The sequence below is a fragment of the Microtus oregoni genome, unplaced genomic scaffold (assembly GCF_018167655.1).
Source record: "Microtus oregoni isolate MIOR12 unplaced genomic scaffold, Mior012 000007F_ref0000211, whole genome shotgun sequence".
In the NCBI taxonomy this organism is placed as follows: domain Eukaryota; kingdom Metazoa; phylum Chordata; class Mammalia; order Rodentia; family Cricetidae; genus Microtus; species Microtus oregoni.
Window position 1 is genome coordinate 488,418 of NW_024543066.1, and position 17,287 is coordinate 505,704.

Below are 17,287 nucleotides of genomic sequence, written 5' to 3' on the forward strand. Positions count from 1 at the left end.
GATTCTTATCCACTGTCTATTTCTCCCTGTGTACAGAGAGTCTCCCATGACAGCAATTAATCTTAGTCACTTACACAATTGGTGTTCCCCCATATCTGACTCTTTTTGGGTCCCCCGAATCTTCTACAACTAGCACAGTATAGAAAAACCTTAATGCTGTGAGATGTTTTGTTTATTATACATATGGCATGCCATGTTCCCACTTCCTGTTTTGAATTGACTATTCTGGTAGAGATTCCCAATCTCCCTTTGTTCCATTTGCCAATGCAAATCCTCTGTGTGCCTCTCACAGCATCATCATGATGTTTCTACACCAGCCTTTAGTGCAGACTTCTGTCTTCTTTCTTGGTGGCTTATAGAAACCATCGGAGTCCTGTACCCAGCTATCACAGCATCTGTCATACTCTGGCAGTGTCCATCTGCTAGCATCTACCATCACATCTGTTGCCCATATAGAAGAATGTGCCCATTTGCTTATGATGGATAAAGGAAGGCCACGGTGTGTCACTCTACCTTCAATACTGGTAGCAGCCATGACTCAGCCAGAATCAATGACATTTTAGAGGTGTCATTCTGGTACAAATGTTTGTATTCTCCTTCAATGTCCCCTAATACTAGGTACCTGCTTTTAAAGTGGTAGCTGGCCTAATGACTATTCCTATTTTGGATACTTTTTTTCTATACTCATCTTTACCTCACTTCTAGTACTACCTGAATGTACTAAAATTATTGATGTATGTATGTGTTTCTTGAGTATATATGTGGTGTGTGCACATGTGTATGTGAGTATGTATGCCTCTGTAGGCCCTGCAGAAGGCAATGAAGGCCACTGAGTGCCCTGTGCCATCAATCTCCATCTTATCCCGTACAAGACAGTGCTGTTACAGAACCTGGGGCTGTGTTGGCAGCCAGTGAGCCCCAGTGATCTTTCTGTCTCTACTGCCCACAACAACTGGAATCCAGGTATATTGTGGCCACATCTGGCTTCTTATGTGGTGGCCAGTGATTCAAAGTCAAGGACAAGTGCTTATGCAGCAAGTGTCCTTACCCACTGTGCCATCTCCATAAACCCCTAGGAAACTGTTTTTATCTAAATCTTCTGTTACATGTGATGTCCTTGTATAATCCACATGTGGTACTTGACAGTAGAGATGGCATGAGGGCGTGGAGCCATGGGTGGCTTCACATCTGCTCTCTAGTTTGCAATGTAGCATCAGTGACACCACAATGGCTCAGGTTCTCCCCAGTGGTGACTTGGAGGGGAAGAAAACTGCAAAGTGCCTTCTCCCTGGGATTGGAGATGGTGACAGAAAATGATGACCATGGAGTTGGCAGAGCTATGAAAGAAGAAAGGACAGGTTCAAACTAGTCAATCACTCCTAGGACCTGGGCTGGGGAGGTGGCTCAGTGTTTGAGTACTTGTGTGGAAGAGAGAGGATCAGAGTTTAGATCCTCAGAATCCATATACATGGTTCTGCTGACATGTAGTTATGGTGATAATTCCAACCTTGAAGATGAAAGTAAGGGATCTTTAGAGCAAGGTAGCTATGGAGATTAGATAGATCCATGATCTCGGGTTTGATTGAGTCAATCTGCCCCACTGAATAAAGTGAAAGAGCCATCCAGGGTGTTTGCTGGCATCAACTCCAACCCAGACCTCCATATGCAAGCACACCCACATGTATGCACAAACATGCATAAACACACACACGTACATACACACACACACACAACGAGGGAAAAAAATCTCAGTATCTAATATGAAAGTTCAAGTCTACAACAGCATTTAAAGAAAATGTCTTTCACAGTCAGAGAAGATTCTATTAAAACCTAGGTTCTATATTTGGTTAAGAAGTAGTGGAATTCTAGAAAATTCTTATTCTGAGAACCAACCAGACTCCTTTGAAAAAATGAGCGTGAAGAGCACATCCTTATTCTGAAAGATTGTCCCCACTACTGGAAGATGGTAGACTCTTTGAAAGGTGGAGCCTTGTGGGAGATTCTTGTACCCTTTGGGGCATGCACTTAGAAGGTATTTCTTTCCTCTTCCTGGATCCAGACATGGGCAGTTGACTCAGCTGTACAGTTGTGTTGTGGTGTTTGTCCTCTTCAGATGTCCACAGCAATGGACTGTCTGATCTCAGTAAACACTGAGCTAAGTCAGCATCCTGTTTATAATGTCATTTGCCTAGGATGGTTCCCAGGGGTAAGTCTTAGGGATTCTGCTGGAGGACACCTCCATGCTTCATCTGCAGGAGGGGCTTCAGAGGATACTCTCTGCCTCTAGACACTTCTTATCCTGTGGCTTCTAAACCACAAGCTGTGCTGGAGACCAAGCATAGACCAAGTGTGGGAGCCTGGTCACAGTTTAAGAGAAATGAGAGTTTGCCAAAAGCAACTGCAGAGCTGAGGTTATGGCTAAGTGAATGAGTGTTCCACTAATAGGCAAAGCTGTGGGCTCTTCACTAGCACTGAAGATAAATGCTGCAGAAAAGAGCCATCATGCCCACATAGGAAGTAGAGGAACACACCTAGAAATTAATCCTAGAGTGTGCAAAAATACACAAGGAGTAGAGTCTTAAGCAGAGATTTATAATATCAAATGAATTCATATCTAGTGTTTGATATTTTGAATTAGGAAGGTCCACAACGAAACCTAATGGTATACTGAAATACAGTTTCTAGATATATTTCATGTTTTCCCAGAAAATAAAATTAGATGTGTTAAGTTAGAATACTCTAATATCGATCTATGTTTAAATTACATAGTATCTTTAAATATGACACATAAAAGTCAAATGTACAGGATTTGACTATGAAATGGTCATAGAGAGTACTCAAAGAGTCTTTTAATAGATCACCCGAACTGCATCTCTTTTCAAAATTACAATGTAAGAAATTAGGTCCCTCCCAACAACATTTAAGCTACATGATTATTCCGCTTACCCTCACTTGTCCCACGAAGGCATTGGCCTCCTCCTCCAGCACGGAGAGATTCCTGGGCAGATAGGGATCAAACACAGGAGCGTTGTCATTGACATCTGTCACCACCACGTTCACAGTGGCAGTGGAGGTCTGAAAGGAAGAGAGAAGGAGATTGTGAGAGGCGAGAAGAGCGGCCATCATTTTGGATTCAGTTGTGTCCACACTGGTTTTTCTTTATCTGAAAAGCATCTTGGTCCTTAGCTTTCCAAAGGAAAAAAAAAGACATAGAACATAAAAGAATCAGCTTGAAAGCCTCAAATACCTTAAAAATAAAAGATGGAGAAAGTCGATGATGATATCAAAGGGCACACGTCTTGCTGAGAATGCCAAGTATCTCCTGGAGGCTTACCTCTCAGGTGATGCTACCTTTATTTAATTCACACGTAGTGAGCATTTGTTTATACACACTCGCACCCTTTCATCCAAAGAATATACTATCCTGTAGTTTTTCTCAGTTGTGTGTTCCTCTGTCTAAACATAGATACATATACTATCAAATAGCATGGTATATAAATAAGCATCTTCAGGCAAGATGACACTGTCAGAATATATCACCTTAGTTTACAAGGAATGTTTCCATGTTTACATTTAAACGAAGAATTTGAACCCCATGAAATTATTATTATATTAAATTACCACTGAAATTGCTGTTTCTAAGTCCCCAGACAATGGCACTAGTGTCAGTTAAGCCAACCGTTTCTGTGGAAGCTGTTTTCTTACAGGGAAATCTTGACTTAGTGAACCAGAAAATGTTACAGAGTTCTTGGAGTCAGTAAACTTGTCTTTATGTGTGACTTGAGTGTGAGCCGCCATCTAACCTGGCTTCTTTCCCTCTCTGTCTCCATGTGGGGTGGGTGGCACAAACCAAACACAGAGGGAAAGAACCCTAATAAGTTAAGGCATACAGTATGGTATGATACTAAAATGCTTAGTTACAGGCCAAGAGGAAAAGAGAGAATGAAAATCCCATGAGAGTCTGGTACAAGATTTAAGAAGATATTAACACATTGAGCCCTGAACACCAGCAAAAGTATTTACATGAAAAGTTTCAATGAATTTGTGGGTAATGTGCAATGAAACTAGACACAGTGCATGAGCTGCAGTGAGTGGCTCTATAGAGGTGGTGTGGCAGTCAGCAAGGGCAAAGACACACAGTAGGGTTTCTTGACTGCCAGAATGGCATGGCCTGGGAAATGACTCTATGATCCATTGTAAACAACACAGCTCCTCACATGGCTGCAGGAGTAACCGTGCTTTCCCCAGCTTCCAAGACTTCTATTCTAAACTGTTTCTACTTTAACAAAATCAAGAGCCATCTTTCGTAGAAATTGACCCCAAACCTCCATATCTATTTTATAACACGTTCAGTTGTCATCAAAACTTACCACGCATCACAAAGCAGTGCTGAACATGTGTGGCTTGTTTATTTGTGTCCATTGATGACTTATCCCATCATAATTTATATTATGTATACATGATTTATATGTGTTTAATGTTCCACCACGCTTTGCTTGAAAGACATGAACACAGGCACAAAAGCATTCTGTAGCCCATATATGAAAACTACCCAATGCCCATTCATAGCAAATATTTGTTAAAGGTTTTACTCATGTGGCGACCCAATGTCACAAGCGATTTTGTAGTATAGTTCTGGGCCATAAGCTTGAGTGACAAGTCACTCACAATCATATGTAGCTACAGGACGTCACTGACATAGGTGAAAGCCCTACACACTGACAGGAGTCATAGGACAGCAAGGAGAACTGGAGAAAGTCCTACATCACAGAGGGTTGGGGAGTGCCCACGTATGGGATAAGTTGTTTCTCGCAATGGGCAATGCTCACAGTTGCTTTCCTACTGTGGAAACTCATCACGCTTTCCAGTTATGGTTTGTGTACTCTACTCTTTACATATTTCCAATGATACCGTTTAATTTAAAAGATGCAGGCAAACAAATACACATGTGTGTACGTATACTGTGAATTTATATAAAGAAATTAAAATGTTTTCTGACTAGATGGAGTGCAGGTGTTTTATTTTCCCCTTGTAGCATTAATATATTTCTCAAATGTTCTCCCAGAGAGCTACATTGCTTCTGTAACAGAAAAATATTTGAACAAATGTTATTTCATTTCAAGTTATGTTGGAAGTGAAACCAGTTTTTTTTTTTTTACAAATGTGTTTTATGGGAGTAGTATTTCCCAGTTTGCCTGAGGGTGAGCAAGGTATTAATTCTGACAGCTTAAGCTAAGACCTCAGAGTGGCTGTACTAGTGTTGCTGGCATTTCTTCAAGCTACCTTTATGTCCACCTCTGCCTTTTGTATCAATCTATTATGTTTTTAAATTCTCCTTCCTCCCAGGGAATAGTAAGCTGGCAGACTATCTTGGATCCACTGTCAAAGACTCTGACCTCTGGCTGGCTGAAGCACAGGGGAACTGAGTTATCACTGAGGAAATGACCTACTGAGGGGACCTTGGGCATCCTTTTCTATGCTGTTCTGAGTGTTACAGGAAATGGCAGGAATCTCCATTGCTGAGCAAGTTCTATTTCATACATTTTAAGAGAGGGACAAGTCCCACGTCAACGTTGCCCGGTGGTCAGTACTGCACAGCTGAGCAAGTTCTATTTTATATTTTAAGAGAGGGACAAGTCCCACATCAAAATTTCCCGGTGGTCAGTTCTGCACATTAGGCTCTACTTGACTTGAGATCTACTGGCCATACTCTTGACTATGCTGACATCGTCACAGACTGCCTGGATACAGGGCATGATGGTTTTAATTTTTAGATTGGTCAGGAATATAGTCACCTTATGGTTCAACATGGCTCAGGCTTCACTCTAATGTTTTTAACCTTAATTACCAAAAAAATGAACAAAGTCTGTGCTGATAAAGGTATGATTAAAGGTTCCTTCTCACAATTAATTCTATAAATCAATTTGTAATATGACAATCAACAAATATCAAACCAATAAACCTAATAAATAAGAAAACTGACATCAAATAGTGGTAAGGATGTGAGTAAAAGGGGGCCCACCATTGACTGGTGTATGGAATCCTAACAAACTAAAACTAAATCTACAATATGACCCAGTATATACCACTCCTTGGCATATGCCCACAGGACTCAACATCCAGCTTTACAGATAGTGTTCAGCTATGTTCATTGGTGCCTTTTCCACAATAGCTAGGGAGTAGAAACAACCTAAATGTTCTTCAGTTGATGAATGGATACTAAAAATGAGATATAGAACATTGTGGATACTATTCAGTTGTAAAAAAAAGAAATCATAAAGACTTCAGGGAAGGGGGTAGAACTAGGGTTAACACCGACTGAGAAAAGAAATGCCTTCTTGTGTGTTGTTCTCAGGTCTGCACCTTGCGATGTACATATACAGCCTCAAGTAAGGGCAGGTACCAAGAAAATGGAAAGAGACCACTGGGCAGGGATGTAGAAGAGGGTCTCTGGAGAGGAGAATGGTAGGATAAGGGCATTATGAAGTCAGACATAATCAAAGTGGGGAAGGCTGTGGGAGCCCGCAGTGTGACTCCACTCCATTTTGACTTAAGGTCAGAGTTCAAGCTTGTAAACAGGAAGTTTGACCTAAGAATGGTCATTTGACGTTTTGCTACTCAAGACCAAATAACAAGTTGTTTGGCCAAAGGTGTGGTTACTAGATGTTTGGCCAATTAAGGAGGTGATTATGCTTGTTTGTTCCTTGAATCATGGTAAGGAAGTCTTTTGCCCTCCCCTTTTACTTTGGGTATATAAGACTAGGAGAAATAAATTCGAGGCTTCTACAATATTCACTGAGAGCCCCCTCTCCCGATTCTATCTTGTCTTTTGTCTCTTTTTTTCTTAATCCTCACACCATTTATCAGGTATTGTTTGACAAGGCAGCTGGTCCAGACAGAAGACTTTAACTTGGGAGGGGTATGGAGATAAAGGCATAGGTAGAGGGAGTAAGGCGTGAATATCACTGGGACTGTCTGAAAAAGCCATAGGCAAATATAGTATTTCACAAGGTCATTTAAACACATGCAGAATTCCACTCTGGGGGATAGTGCCCTCTACCCAGAGCCATAATTTTTCTAACAAAATCCTCAGTTTCAAGAATGGGAAGCCTCCCTTGGAGTTGTGGGTTGCAGGGTAACCAGAAGATTCCAAAACAATATAGGCTGTGTCATTGTCCTCTGGAGCTCCAAACTTGAAGCTTGTACTCCATTGTTGAAGACACCACGGACTTTTGACACAGGAATTGGAAGAAAATGGACTCCCAGAGACGGCAGCACACACAGGGTCTGCAACGGTCATCATCAGATGGGGGTCCTAGGACTAAAGGAGAAATGGGCGCACGCTCCCATTCCTAATGCAGGAACTCACCTGGAAGCCTTCTCCATGAGAACTCTCACCCACAGTATTAGAAATTGTTATTCAAGTTACGAAGGGAGAAAAGCAATTGGAAGTTTTACCCAGCTATAAAGTCAATGAACCACAATAACGCTCAGGAGAGCTCAGTCCAGTGCTCCAGTGTGGGTCTCTGTCTCTATCTCCATCCATCGCCAGATGAAGGTTCTATGGTGATATGCAAGATATTCGTCAGTATTGCTATAGGATAGGGTCATTTCAGGTTCCCTATCTTCAGCTGCCCCAGGAACTAACTGGGGACCTCGCCTTGGGCACCTGGAAGCCCCTCTAGGTCCAAGTCTCTTCCCAACCCTAAGATGGCCCCCTTAATTAAGATATGTGCTTGCCTGCTCCCCTATCCAACCTTCCTTTATTCCAATCATCCTGTTGCCCCAAGTTTTCCCCATCCTACCCTTCTCACTTTTCTCTCCCCATCTCCCCTTACCCCCCAAAGTCCCAATGAGGAACAGAAGGAGGGAGAAGATGAGCAAGGAAGTCAGGACCAAGAGGGGTGCACCCACAGACGGAGACAGTGGGGCTGATCTATTGGGAGCTCACCAAGGCCAGCTGGACTGTGACTGAAAAAGCAGGGGATAAAACCGGACTCTCTGAATATGGCGGACAATGAGGGCTGCTGAGAAGCCAAGGACAATGGCACTGGGTTTTGATCCTACTACATGTTCTGGCTTTGTGGGAGCCTAGCCAGTTTGGATGTTCACCTTCCTAGACATGGACGGAGGGGGGAGGACCTTGGACTTTCCACAGGGCAGGGAACCCTGACTGCTCTTCAGACTTGAGAGGGAGGGGAAGAGGAGTGGGGGGACAGGGAGAGGAGTGGGGGGAGGGGGGAGGAGTGGGAGGCTGGGAGGAGGCGGAAATTTTTTTTCTCAATAAAAAAAAATATAATGCTCAGGAGAAATAAAGCTACTTACAGAACACACAGTCCCCACATCCAGATAACAAAAAGTTTACTCATATTTCAGAAATTCATTTTTGTTGTAAAAATGGAAGTTTAAAAGGTTGAGAAAATTATGATGTATGACTTAAAGGTAGAATTTTTTTTTGTGCCAAATAAAACAAGGAAGTGGAAGGTCAGTAGTGGAAACACTACCTAGAGAATGATAATGGAAATAATGATGATGATGATGATGATGATGATGATGATGATAATAATAATAACAGCAGTCAGCTTTCTTGAAGCTCAAGTATCAAGGGCCAGGGGAATCTTATTTAGGTCACTGGATTTCCTCTGTGATTTGGAAAAACTTTCTTCCTGCCATTGAGGCTGAGCTGTAAAATTTTTCAAGGGAGAAAAACAAGGAAAAGAGAGCATCATTTATAAAGATGGAGCAGGGAAGAGATCTGGGGATGATGGAAGAGAGACTCAGAAGAAGGGAGGCAGAGCACACAGTCTCTCTCCTCACCCCATCCCTGAATCCTGGAGACACCATGGAGGTGGTTGGCACATTCTACCCAAGTGGAAGCTAGTCATAGAGAGAGAAAGAGGAATTTGTGATAATCAAATCATATCCATAAACGCAGAGTCAAGTTGGCCCAGGTTTTCAATCACATTTTGTTTTAGTCTGGCTTTGTTGGACCGGCCTTAGCTCAGAATTAAGAACCATTACATGTCTTAAAAGGACAGAGTAAGTGTGAAGCCCTTCCAAGGAAAAGGGAAGGCAGAGTCTGTGAACCTACAAGCAATGGCTGGGAATACATGTAACAATGTGTAACTGCTTAAAGGCCAAGAAACAGGAGGCATTCCATCAAAACCTCTCCCAGCTACACTTTGGCAAGCTCATAAACAAGCAGCGACTCTAAATGAGTATAATTATTAATATGTGAAAAATGAATGTAATTATTAATATGTGAAAAAATGACTTATGTCTGTGAAGATTAATAAAATCTACACATTTATAATAATAAACTGTAGTTAGCTTGCTGAGGTTTTTAATTATTTAGAATGAAAGCAGAAAAAATAAATTATAGGAAAGTCAAATTATATAAAATCAAATCCTCTCCAAAATTTACAATGAGAAATATAGTGTGAGGATCCTTATTTATTTTCTCATTGGAATTTAAAGAGACAAGAGATCTTCATAAAAAAATTTATCCTGGAAATTTATTTCATATAGATTAATTTTAACTTAATTTTTGTTTAATCAAAACCTGACTACCGCTGACCTATGTTCAGTACACATTTATTTATAATTCTATGCTTTGTTTGAAATATTATTTTGTTATAGCTGGCGAAAAGTTAAAAAGTTTAAATAAGTTTAAACTATGGAATACATTACAATATATTGTATAGTTTTTTTCTTCAGGTACTGGCTGTACCTGGCCCCTAAAAGTATATCTTCCAGTGCTGGAGAGATGTCTCAGCAGTTAAGGGCTGGTTCTGCTTCTGCCAATGTCCTGACTTCAGCCCAAGCACTCATACAGGGCAGCTCAGAACTGCCTACACCTTCATAACTTCAGCGCTCTCATTTGGCCTCTGCAGGCATCTGCATGCGTGTGTGCAATCATCCCATTAAAAATTTAAAAAAATGCCTATATAACAAATTACATGAATGATTAGACTATTCAAATCAAATATTGGTTAAAAATCCAAACATTTCAATATTTGTTTTCAATACAAACTTTGGAAACTAGTCCAGAACTTATTCCAAAGCAACAAGTTTTTAAAGCTGAACGAGATCTTAATAATTAAAGAATGAGAAAATAGAAACCTAGACTTGCTGTGACCCAGAAAGCAGAGCTGAGATCCACACGCGGATGACAGAAAATGCCCTGCTGTCACTCAGTAGCTGTAACATATGGCCTGCGTAATGAGCAGCACCATGCTTAGCAGAAGGCGGCTCTGGCCCAGACAGTGAACATGCTGGCTAGTCTCCATCTCGTCCCTTCTCTGAGGCATTTTATTTTGAAGGGTAGGCCTAAAATATCCTCGGTGATGTCACCGCTGCCATCAATCCCCAACTGATGCTTTGATTCTCCCTGAAGCTATGTGTACCCTTTATTTTACTTGTACTCATGGTTGGCCTGAATGCTGTTTTGTTCTAATTACACCCTTTATATAGCTACTTAAGTAGTCCCTCCTTCGTTTCCTTAGCAACCCCTCTCAGCTGTTGACTTGTTAGGTGACTCAGTAATCTTTAATATTACTGGTTTTTTAAATTTATTTTCATTCTGGCTGCAGCCTCCCCTCTCTCTTCTCCCTCTAGTCCTCTCCCCTCCATTCCCACTCCCCAATCCACTTCTTAAGGTGCCATGTCTTGTTGGTGCTAGAGGAAGGTTTGCCCTTTTCTGGACTGGGTAATCTTTCATCATCAGTGAAGTTGCAGGTTCCTCCTAGAGAGTCTGACTCTTGCACACTCCTATAACACTGGCACGTTACGAATCATACGTTCTCAATATTCTTTGAACTGTGTTTTATTACCTGTATAGTGCTTACCAAAATCTTTAAAATGTCCAATAATAGTTCTTATGGGAAGATTATAAGGGCCAATTATCTCTATTTTTCTTAACTCAATGAAGACTTTAATATTATTTCTGTATTTGATACGTTTCATCTAGGTAACTTTTCTCAGCAATCCCCCTGACGTGAATGTTCGAAACACATTCTCTTATATTCAAAAAAGTTGCCATAGAGAGCAAAGTCAATTCAAGGAACTAGAGTATGCTACTGTTGAACTGAATGATGAAACCTACACATTTCATAGGTTCAAAATTATTTCTAGGCGGCTGTGTTGAGTTGACAGGTAAGCAGCTGGCTAAAGGGGATGAAACATGGGGCCTGGGGGTATAGTTTAATCTATGAAACCTATGTGTTACAAGCATGAGGAACCCAAATGAGCTGGGCATGATGGCACAAACTTGTAAGTCCTATGTTAGTGGTGTTGAGAGAGACAAATCTCTGGGGCTTGCTGGCCATCCAGCCTAATCTGAAAACCAGCTCCTGGGTCAAGGCTTGATCTTGACCTCTGCCCTGAAATTGTGCACATACTGGTATACACATGTATATATATATATATATCTCATATATGCACACACACACACACGAGAGAGAGAGAGAGAGAGAGAGAGAGAGACAGAGACAGAGAGAGAGAGAGAGAGAGAGAGAGAGAGAAGAAGAATAAACTCCTACCAGTGACTGAAACTCTGCACTGTTTGAAATCTAGATATGGAGACTGTGAGCAAAATGATTGAAAGAACACAGATATATGATGTATAATTTTAGACTCTTGTAATGCTGATCTGTGGTAAAGGCTCAGGCCAGGCTCTGGGCTCGATCGCCAGAGGTTAAAATAAAGGAAAAAAAAAAAACTCCAGAAAGATATTTAAAACTGATGACAGGTCTAGAATAAAGTGGGAAATGGAATTTACCTCTCTAAAATTATATGTAGCTTTCATTGGAGATCATTAAGTTTTCATCAGATCCTGAGTGATCCCTGTGGCCACCTCTGGCCTCAATTGACCCAGTTTCCTAGGCACTTCAACCTCTCCCATTCCTGCCTCTTTAAGAGTGGGACCCAGTGGAGCATGTTCAACCCAGAAAGCCTCAGGAGGCACTCTGCTGCTGCTTGGTACTGACACAGGGCGAGGACTGGTAGAGAAAGTCTGAGTTCAGGTTCTCTGTAAGTTGCAATGATAAAATGGCAAGGGTGTGGATCACAGGGGTCTGTTCCGCATATCAAAGGCCGAGGTACAGGACAGTCTCAGAATCTGGATTTCTCTGTTAGGAAGCACTTTGTTTGGTGGCTAAGGCTCCTGATGGCTGTCGCACATGTTTTAGAGTGTAGGGACACGGGACTCTTTGGTTTCCTTAGTCTTGTTTGAGCACCCTTCCCAGTGATCATACTTACCCCACCGGGTCTGCCATCTGAGGCTGTGACGATGAGGATGTAGCGGTCTGTGCTCTCCCTGTCTAGCGCCTTGCCTAGCGTGAGAATCCCCGTGCTGGAGGCAGAGAGAGAAACAAACAGACAGTGTATCATGTGAGCTGTTCTTTTCCTGACTTGGATGTAAAGGTCCCTGCAGACTTTTGTACCTCTCTCTCCTCTCCCTCCCTCTCTTCCTTCTCCTCATCCCTCCTCCTTTCACCCCCATTTCCACTTCTGCCTCAGTCCTTTACTGGTGTTCACAGCTTACCTTTGCTTGTCCCCCTCCCCCTCTGGTTTCTATTCCTCCCTACAAATAAAAAATTGCATACTTCCTTTATATATCTCATGAAGCAGAAGAGGGTCCATTGGGAAGAACTATTTTGATTATTTTTATCCACTTTGCATAATCATAAACTGAGTATTAAAGTGTGATTCTAGGGCTCACGCTGAAATCAGAAATGATTTTTTAAAGTTGTTGAGATTCTTAGCAATAAGGAGGAAATTGCAAACCTGAATGAGATCACAGAGATGATTCTCAACCTTCTAGTGGGAAAATCAAGCAAAACAACATCATTATGGTTAACTCATTCCTGGGAGAGACACACAGGCCTCGTGAGTCATGATTTCAAAGTAAAAGGCTCCATGGTTCCCAGGCAACATGACAATTCTCAGACAAGGCTCCCCTTCCAAATACCATGTGTTTTCTTATGTATTGTAAAGTGCTCCCCTGGGAGACAAGCTTTCTATTTGACAAATTCTATGATGAAGCCTATTTTCCTTTGCATGTCCCATTTATAGAACTTATAAAAAAAATCAGGTAATTCAAAAAAGTATATTAAATCTGCAGTGTGCCAAATTTTTAATAGTTATTTTTATTTCCATAAGTGCGCTTAAATCTGTAAGTGTTTTGTAAGGGAATCATATTGTATATTTTATATCATTTATAATAAATTATAATTAGTGTTCATGTGCCCATTTAATAAAATTTAAATATACGCTTGTGTATGTACTAGAAATTATATCATTTGCTTATTTTTATGAAATTTAGAGTGATATCAATCCAAGTAACCTAATTTACAAATAATATTTAAATAAATTATTATCTTTAGAATTATTTAATTCTACCCAGAATAAATATCCCCTGTGCATACTTTCCTCCAAAGTAATACCAATAACAATTCAGCTATTTAAAAATAAGTTCAAAATGTCTTTTTTGGGTTTTACACTGGATGCTACAAATGAAATTTTCATCAAGCACCCACTGTAAGAAAACATTTATTTTAATGCATTAAAACACTGAGATATTAGTCAAATGTAAGAACCTAGTTTGCTTTTAATTGATAAATAGGCTTCGTTTCAACTTAAATGCTTTGATTCTGAGAGTGGAACTTATGTGATACTCATTGCAAGGGGCAGTGAAAACAGAGTTGGGAGAAAATGAAATCCAGGGACACAGTAGCTCATTTGGTTGATTTTGTTGTTGATGGTGCAGACTTTGGAAGCTCTCAGAGCATATGGCAGGATTGGGAAACACTGCCTGAAAACTGTTTAGTCCAAATAACTGAAAACCACTTCCAGAACACATTCACAGTAATCAGGTTTGTATCAACTCTACACCACACATGCCTCAAGCAATCTCACCGTGCAATAACATTCAAAGAGAAAAGTGAGGCGGTTTTTGCTTTTCAGACATACCTACAAGCAACTCAAGGAAGAGGAAGGATGTCAACCTAGGTGTAGTACAATGAGAACAAAAAAACGAATAGTTTCTGCCTTGCACTGCTTTATAACAATTATAGTCCTTTGTTCCTTTCCTCCAACTCTCCTCAGGCATGAACTTAGAAAGCATCTTGACTTTCTGTCTTATGTCAAATTATACATAAATCTATTTTTTCTTATTTATCTGATTATGATGGAGATAAAGTGCTATATGCTTTCTGACTCAATGATGGAGGCACTGGAATGTGGGGAAATATTTGGCATGGGGAGGGAAATGGAGATAGTATCTTGGAGTATTCAGATCAGAAAGATGAGTCAATGGAGAATATGAACATCTCTCATGGTAAAGCTGGCCTGGAGGAACATCCCCACTGACTGGTGGAGGCCACGAGGCAGGAAACACTATCTGCATCAGGAGTGCAAAAAATCTTTGCATCATGCACAAGCATTATTTATGATAAAAATCTAACCACAGTGCTGTGTAAGTTTTGCAGGACTGCAAACATGACTCAGACATGAAGGCAGTGGTTGTTCGGTGAATAATGCAATTCCATGACAGAATCTCCCCATGGCTGGAATAGTCCTTTTGTATACTGTGAAGATGTATAACTCTCACTGTTTAATAAAGAACGGACTGGCTGATAGGTAGGTAGGATTTTTGGGGCAGAGAGAATGCTGGGAAGAAAGATGGGGTTTGAGGAGACATAGAGGAAGCAGGAGATGGGCATGCAGTGCTGAGATAGAATATCAAGCACATGGTAGAACACAGATAAAATATGGGTTAATTTAAGATATAGAAGCTAGTTAGTAACAAGCCTAAGCTATTGGTCAAGCATTTATGATTAATGATAAGTCTCTGTGTGGTATTTGGAAGCAGCTGGCAGGACAGAGCTGAATGGCAGTCTCAATGAAAAACTCTGCCTACACCCGACAGACCATCAAAACTCCAAGCAGTGTCAGACCCACATTGGCTGGGACTCAGTAAATGGTCAGATATTTATAGAACCCACATAAAGACACAATAAAGAAAAGGGTTAAGTTATTAATCATGGGAGAGCATTACGGTGATTCTGTTTGTTTTTGTTTCTACTCTCCTGGCTCACCTTTGTCTCGAGCATTTTCAACCTGTGAGCCATGACCTCTTTGAGGGTTGAATGTCCCTTTCATAGGGGTTGCATATCAGATATCCTGGATATTTACATGATAATTAATAACAGTAGCAAAATTATAGTTATGAAGTAGCAACAAAATAATTTTATAGTTGGGGAATCACCACAACATGAGGATCTATATTAAAGAGTCACAGCATGAGGAAGGTTGAAAACTATTGATCTTAAGAGTATAAAGAGGGTATCTCAGTGTTTTTTGATTTGCATTTCCCGGATGGCTAAGGATGTTGAACATTTTCTTAAGTATCTTTTGGCCATTTTAGATTCTTCTGTTGAGAATTCTCTGTTTAGTTCTGAACCAATTTCTTAAATTGGGTTATTTAGAATTTTAATGTCTAATTTCTTGAGTTCTTTATATATTTTGGAGATCAGTCCTTTGTCTGATGTGGGGTTGGTGAAGATCTTTTCCCGTTCAGTAGGCTGCCTTTTTGTCTTATTGGCTGTGTCCTTTGCTTTACAGAAGCCTCTCAGTTTCAGGAGCTTACCATTTATTTATTGTTGCCTTCAGTGTCTGTGCTACTGGGGTTATATTTAGGAAGTGGTCCCCAGTACCCATGCATTGAAGATTACTTCCCACTTTCTCTTCTATCAGGTTTAGTATAGTCAGATTTATATAATGGTCTTTAATCCATATGGACTTGAGTTTTGTGCATGGTGACAGATATGAATCTATTTTCATTCTTCTACATGTTGACATCCAGTTATGCCAACACCATTTGTTGAAGGTACTTCCTTTTTTTCCATTGTATAATTTTAGCTTCTTTGTCAAAAATCAGGTATTCATAGGCATGTGGATTAATATCATGTTAAATTTTGTTTGTTGTAAGATTAACAGACTTTCACATGGCCTGCTTGATTACAAACGGCACATTCTAGCAGCAGAGGCTGTGGCTATCTTATTGTCAACACGGGTAAGTTATCTCTCCCTACATACACTGGCAACAGATGTGGAACATCAATTTTGCTCTTTAGAAAGACTCCCCCAGGCATCATGATGCAGAGCAGAAGCCTGTGGTGTCTCTGCACTAACCGTCTTCTCGAATGCCCTCACCCATTACCAAAGCTATGACCCGAGTATCTCTGATACCTTGAGAGCAGGTAGACTAAAAAGGTGCTGCGATTTTATTCCATCTTAGAGGTGATGTAATACACCTGGCTGCCAAACCTCCCTTCAAATGAATGAGGCCTTAGTGCTGTGCTCTTTCCGGAAGAGCCCTTGTCTCTATGAGCAACTGACAACATTACAGACACCTAATTAGTCTGAGGCTCTGCCTGCAAGTGAAATTTTTCCACCTTGGTGGATTTTAGCTGATAAAATTGTTTAAGATAAACAAATAGTCTCTCGGGAAAGGTTTGGTGTTTAGAATTACCCCCAGTGCTCATTAGCATTCATAGAAAAAAATGTAAACTAAAACTACAAACAGCCGAAAGTCTGTCCTCTTGCTAACAGCGTGTCGCTTGATGTTAACAGGGGGCAATCAAATGTAAATCATTTCCTTGTAACTTACGTTTCTGAGAGATTAAAAACTCGCTGAGGGTCTCCATTCTCGATGGCATAGGTGATTGGGTCTCCCTCTCGATCAGTTGCCTTCAGAGAAGAAAACATAATTCAATTACCAACTAATTACAGAATGTTCAAACTATTAGTGTTAAGGAATAAAGTATGAGCTAATGTCAATGACTGGATAAAGAATTTTATACTGAATCTTGGCATTTTTGACAGTACAAGAATTTCATGTGTGTATAATAGTTAATTTATATAAGTTAATGAGCTTAACCGTTTTATTTTTAGGCACCTATGTCTGGAATGTAAACAAATATGTTAAATGATACCTACATAATTGGTTAATATATTATATATGAATTAATATTAAATAATATATCATTATAATATTTAAACACTTTTCTATTTAAACTCTTTCCTCCCAGGTCAAAATATATCAAGATAGTATTCAAATCAGCAAAAACAATTCTGATTAAAATCTTGAATTCAAAGTTAGAGTACACTTATCAGCTATGCAACTATTTCTCAGTTTCTTTGCTCATAAAAAAAAGCAGGCGATGGCGCAAATTGTAATGGAAGTTGAGAGATCTAAATTGAGACACTATATCAAGGCTGATAT

At 40.3% G+C, this 17,287-nt stretch overlaps 1 protein-coding gene across 1 annotated transcript in view; it reads right to left on the reverse strand.

The window, feature by feature from the left end:
- Pcdh15 (protocadherin related 15) overlaps positions 1–17,287 on the reverse strand; it is a 600,282-nt gene that overhangs the window by 172,258 nt on the left and 410,737 nt on the right. The window contains exons 16-18 of the mRNA XM_041655402.1: positions 16,673–16,752; positions 12,259–12,352; positions 2,947–3,075 (exon numbers count right to left, since the gene is read on the reverse strand). Coding sequence (XP_041511336.1) covers positions 2,947–3,075; positions 12,259–12,352; positions 16,673–16,752 — 303 coding nt within the window. The remainder of the gene's footprint in view (positions 1–2,946; positions 3,076–12,258; positions 12,353–16,672; positions 16,753–17,287) is intronic.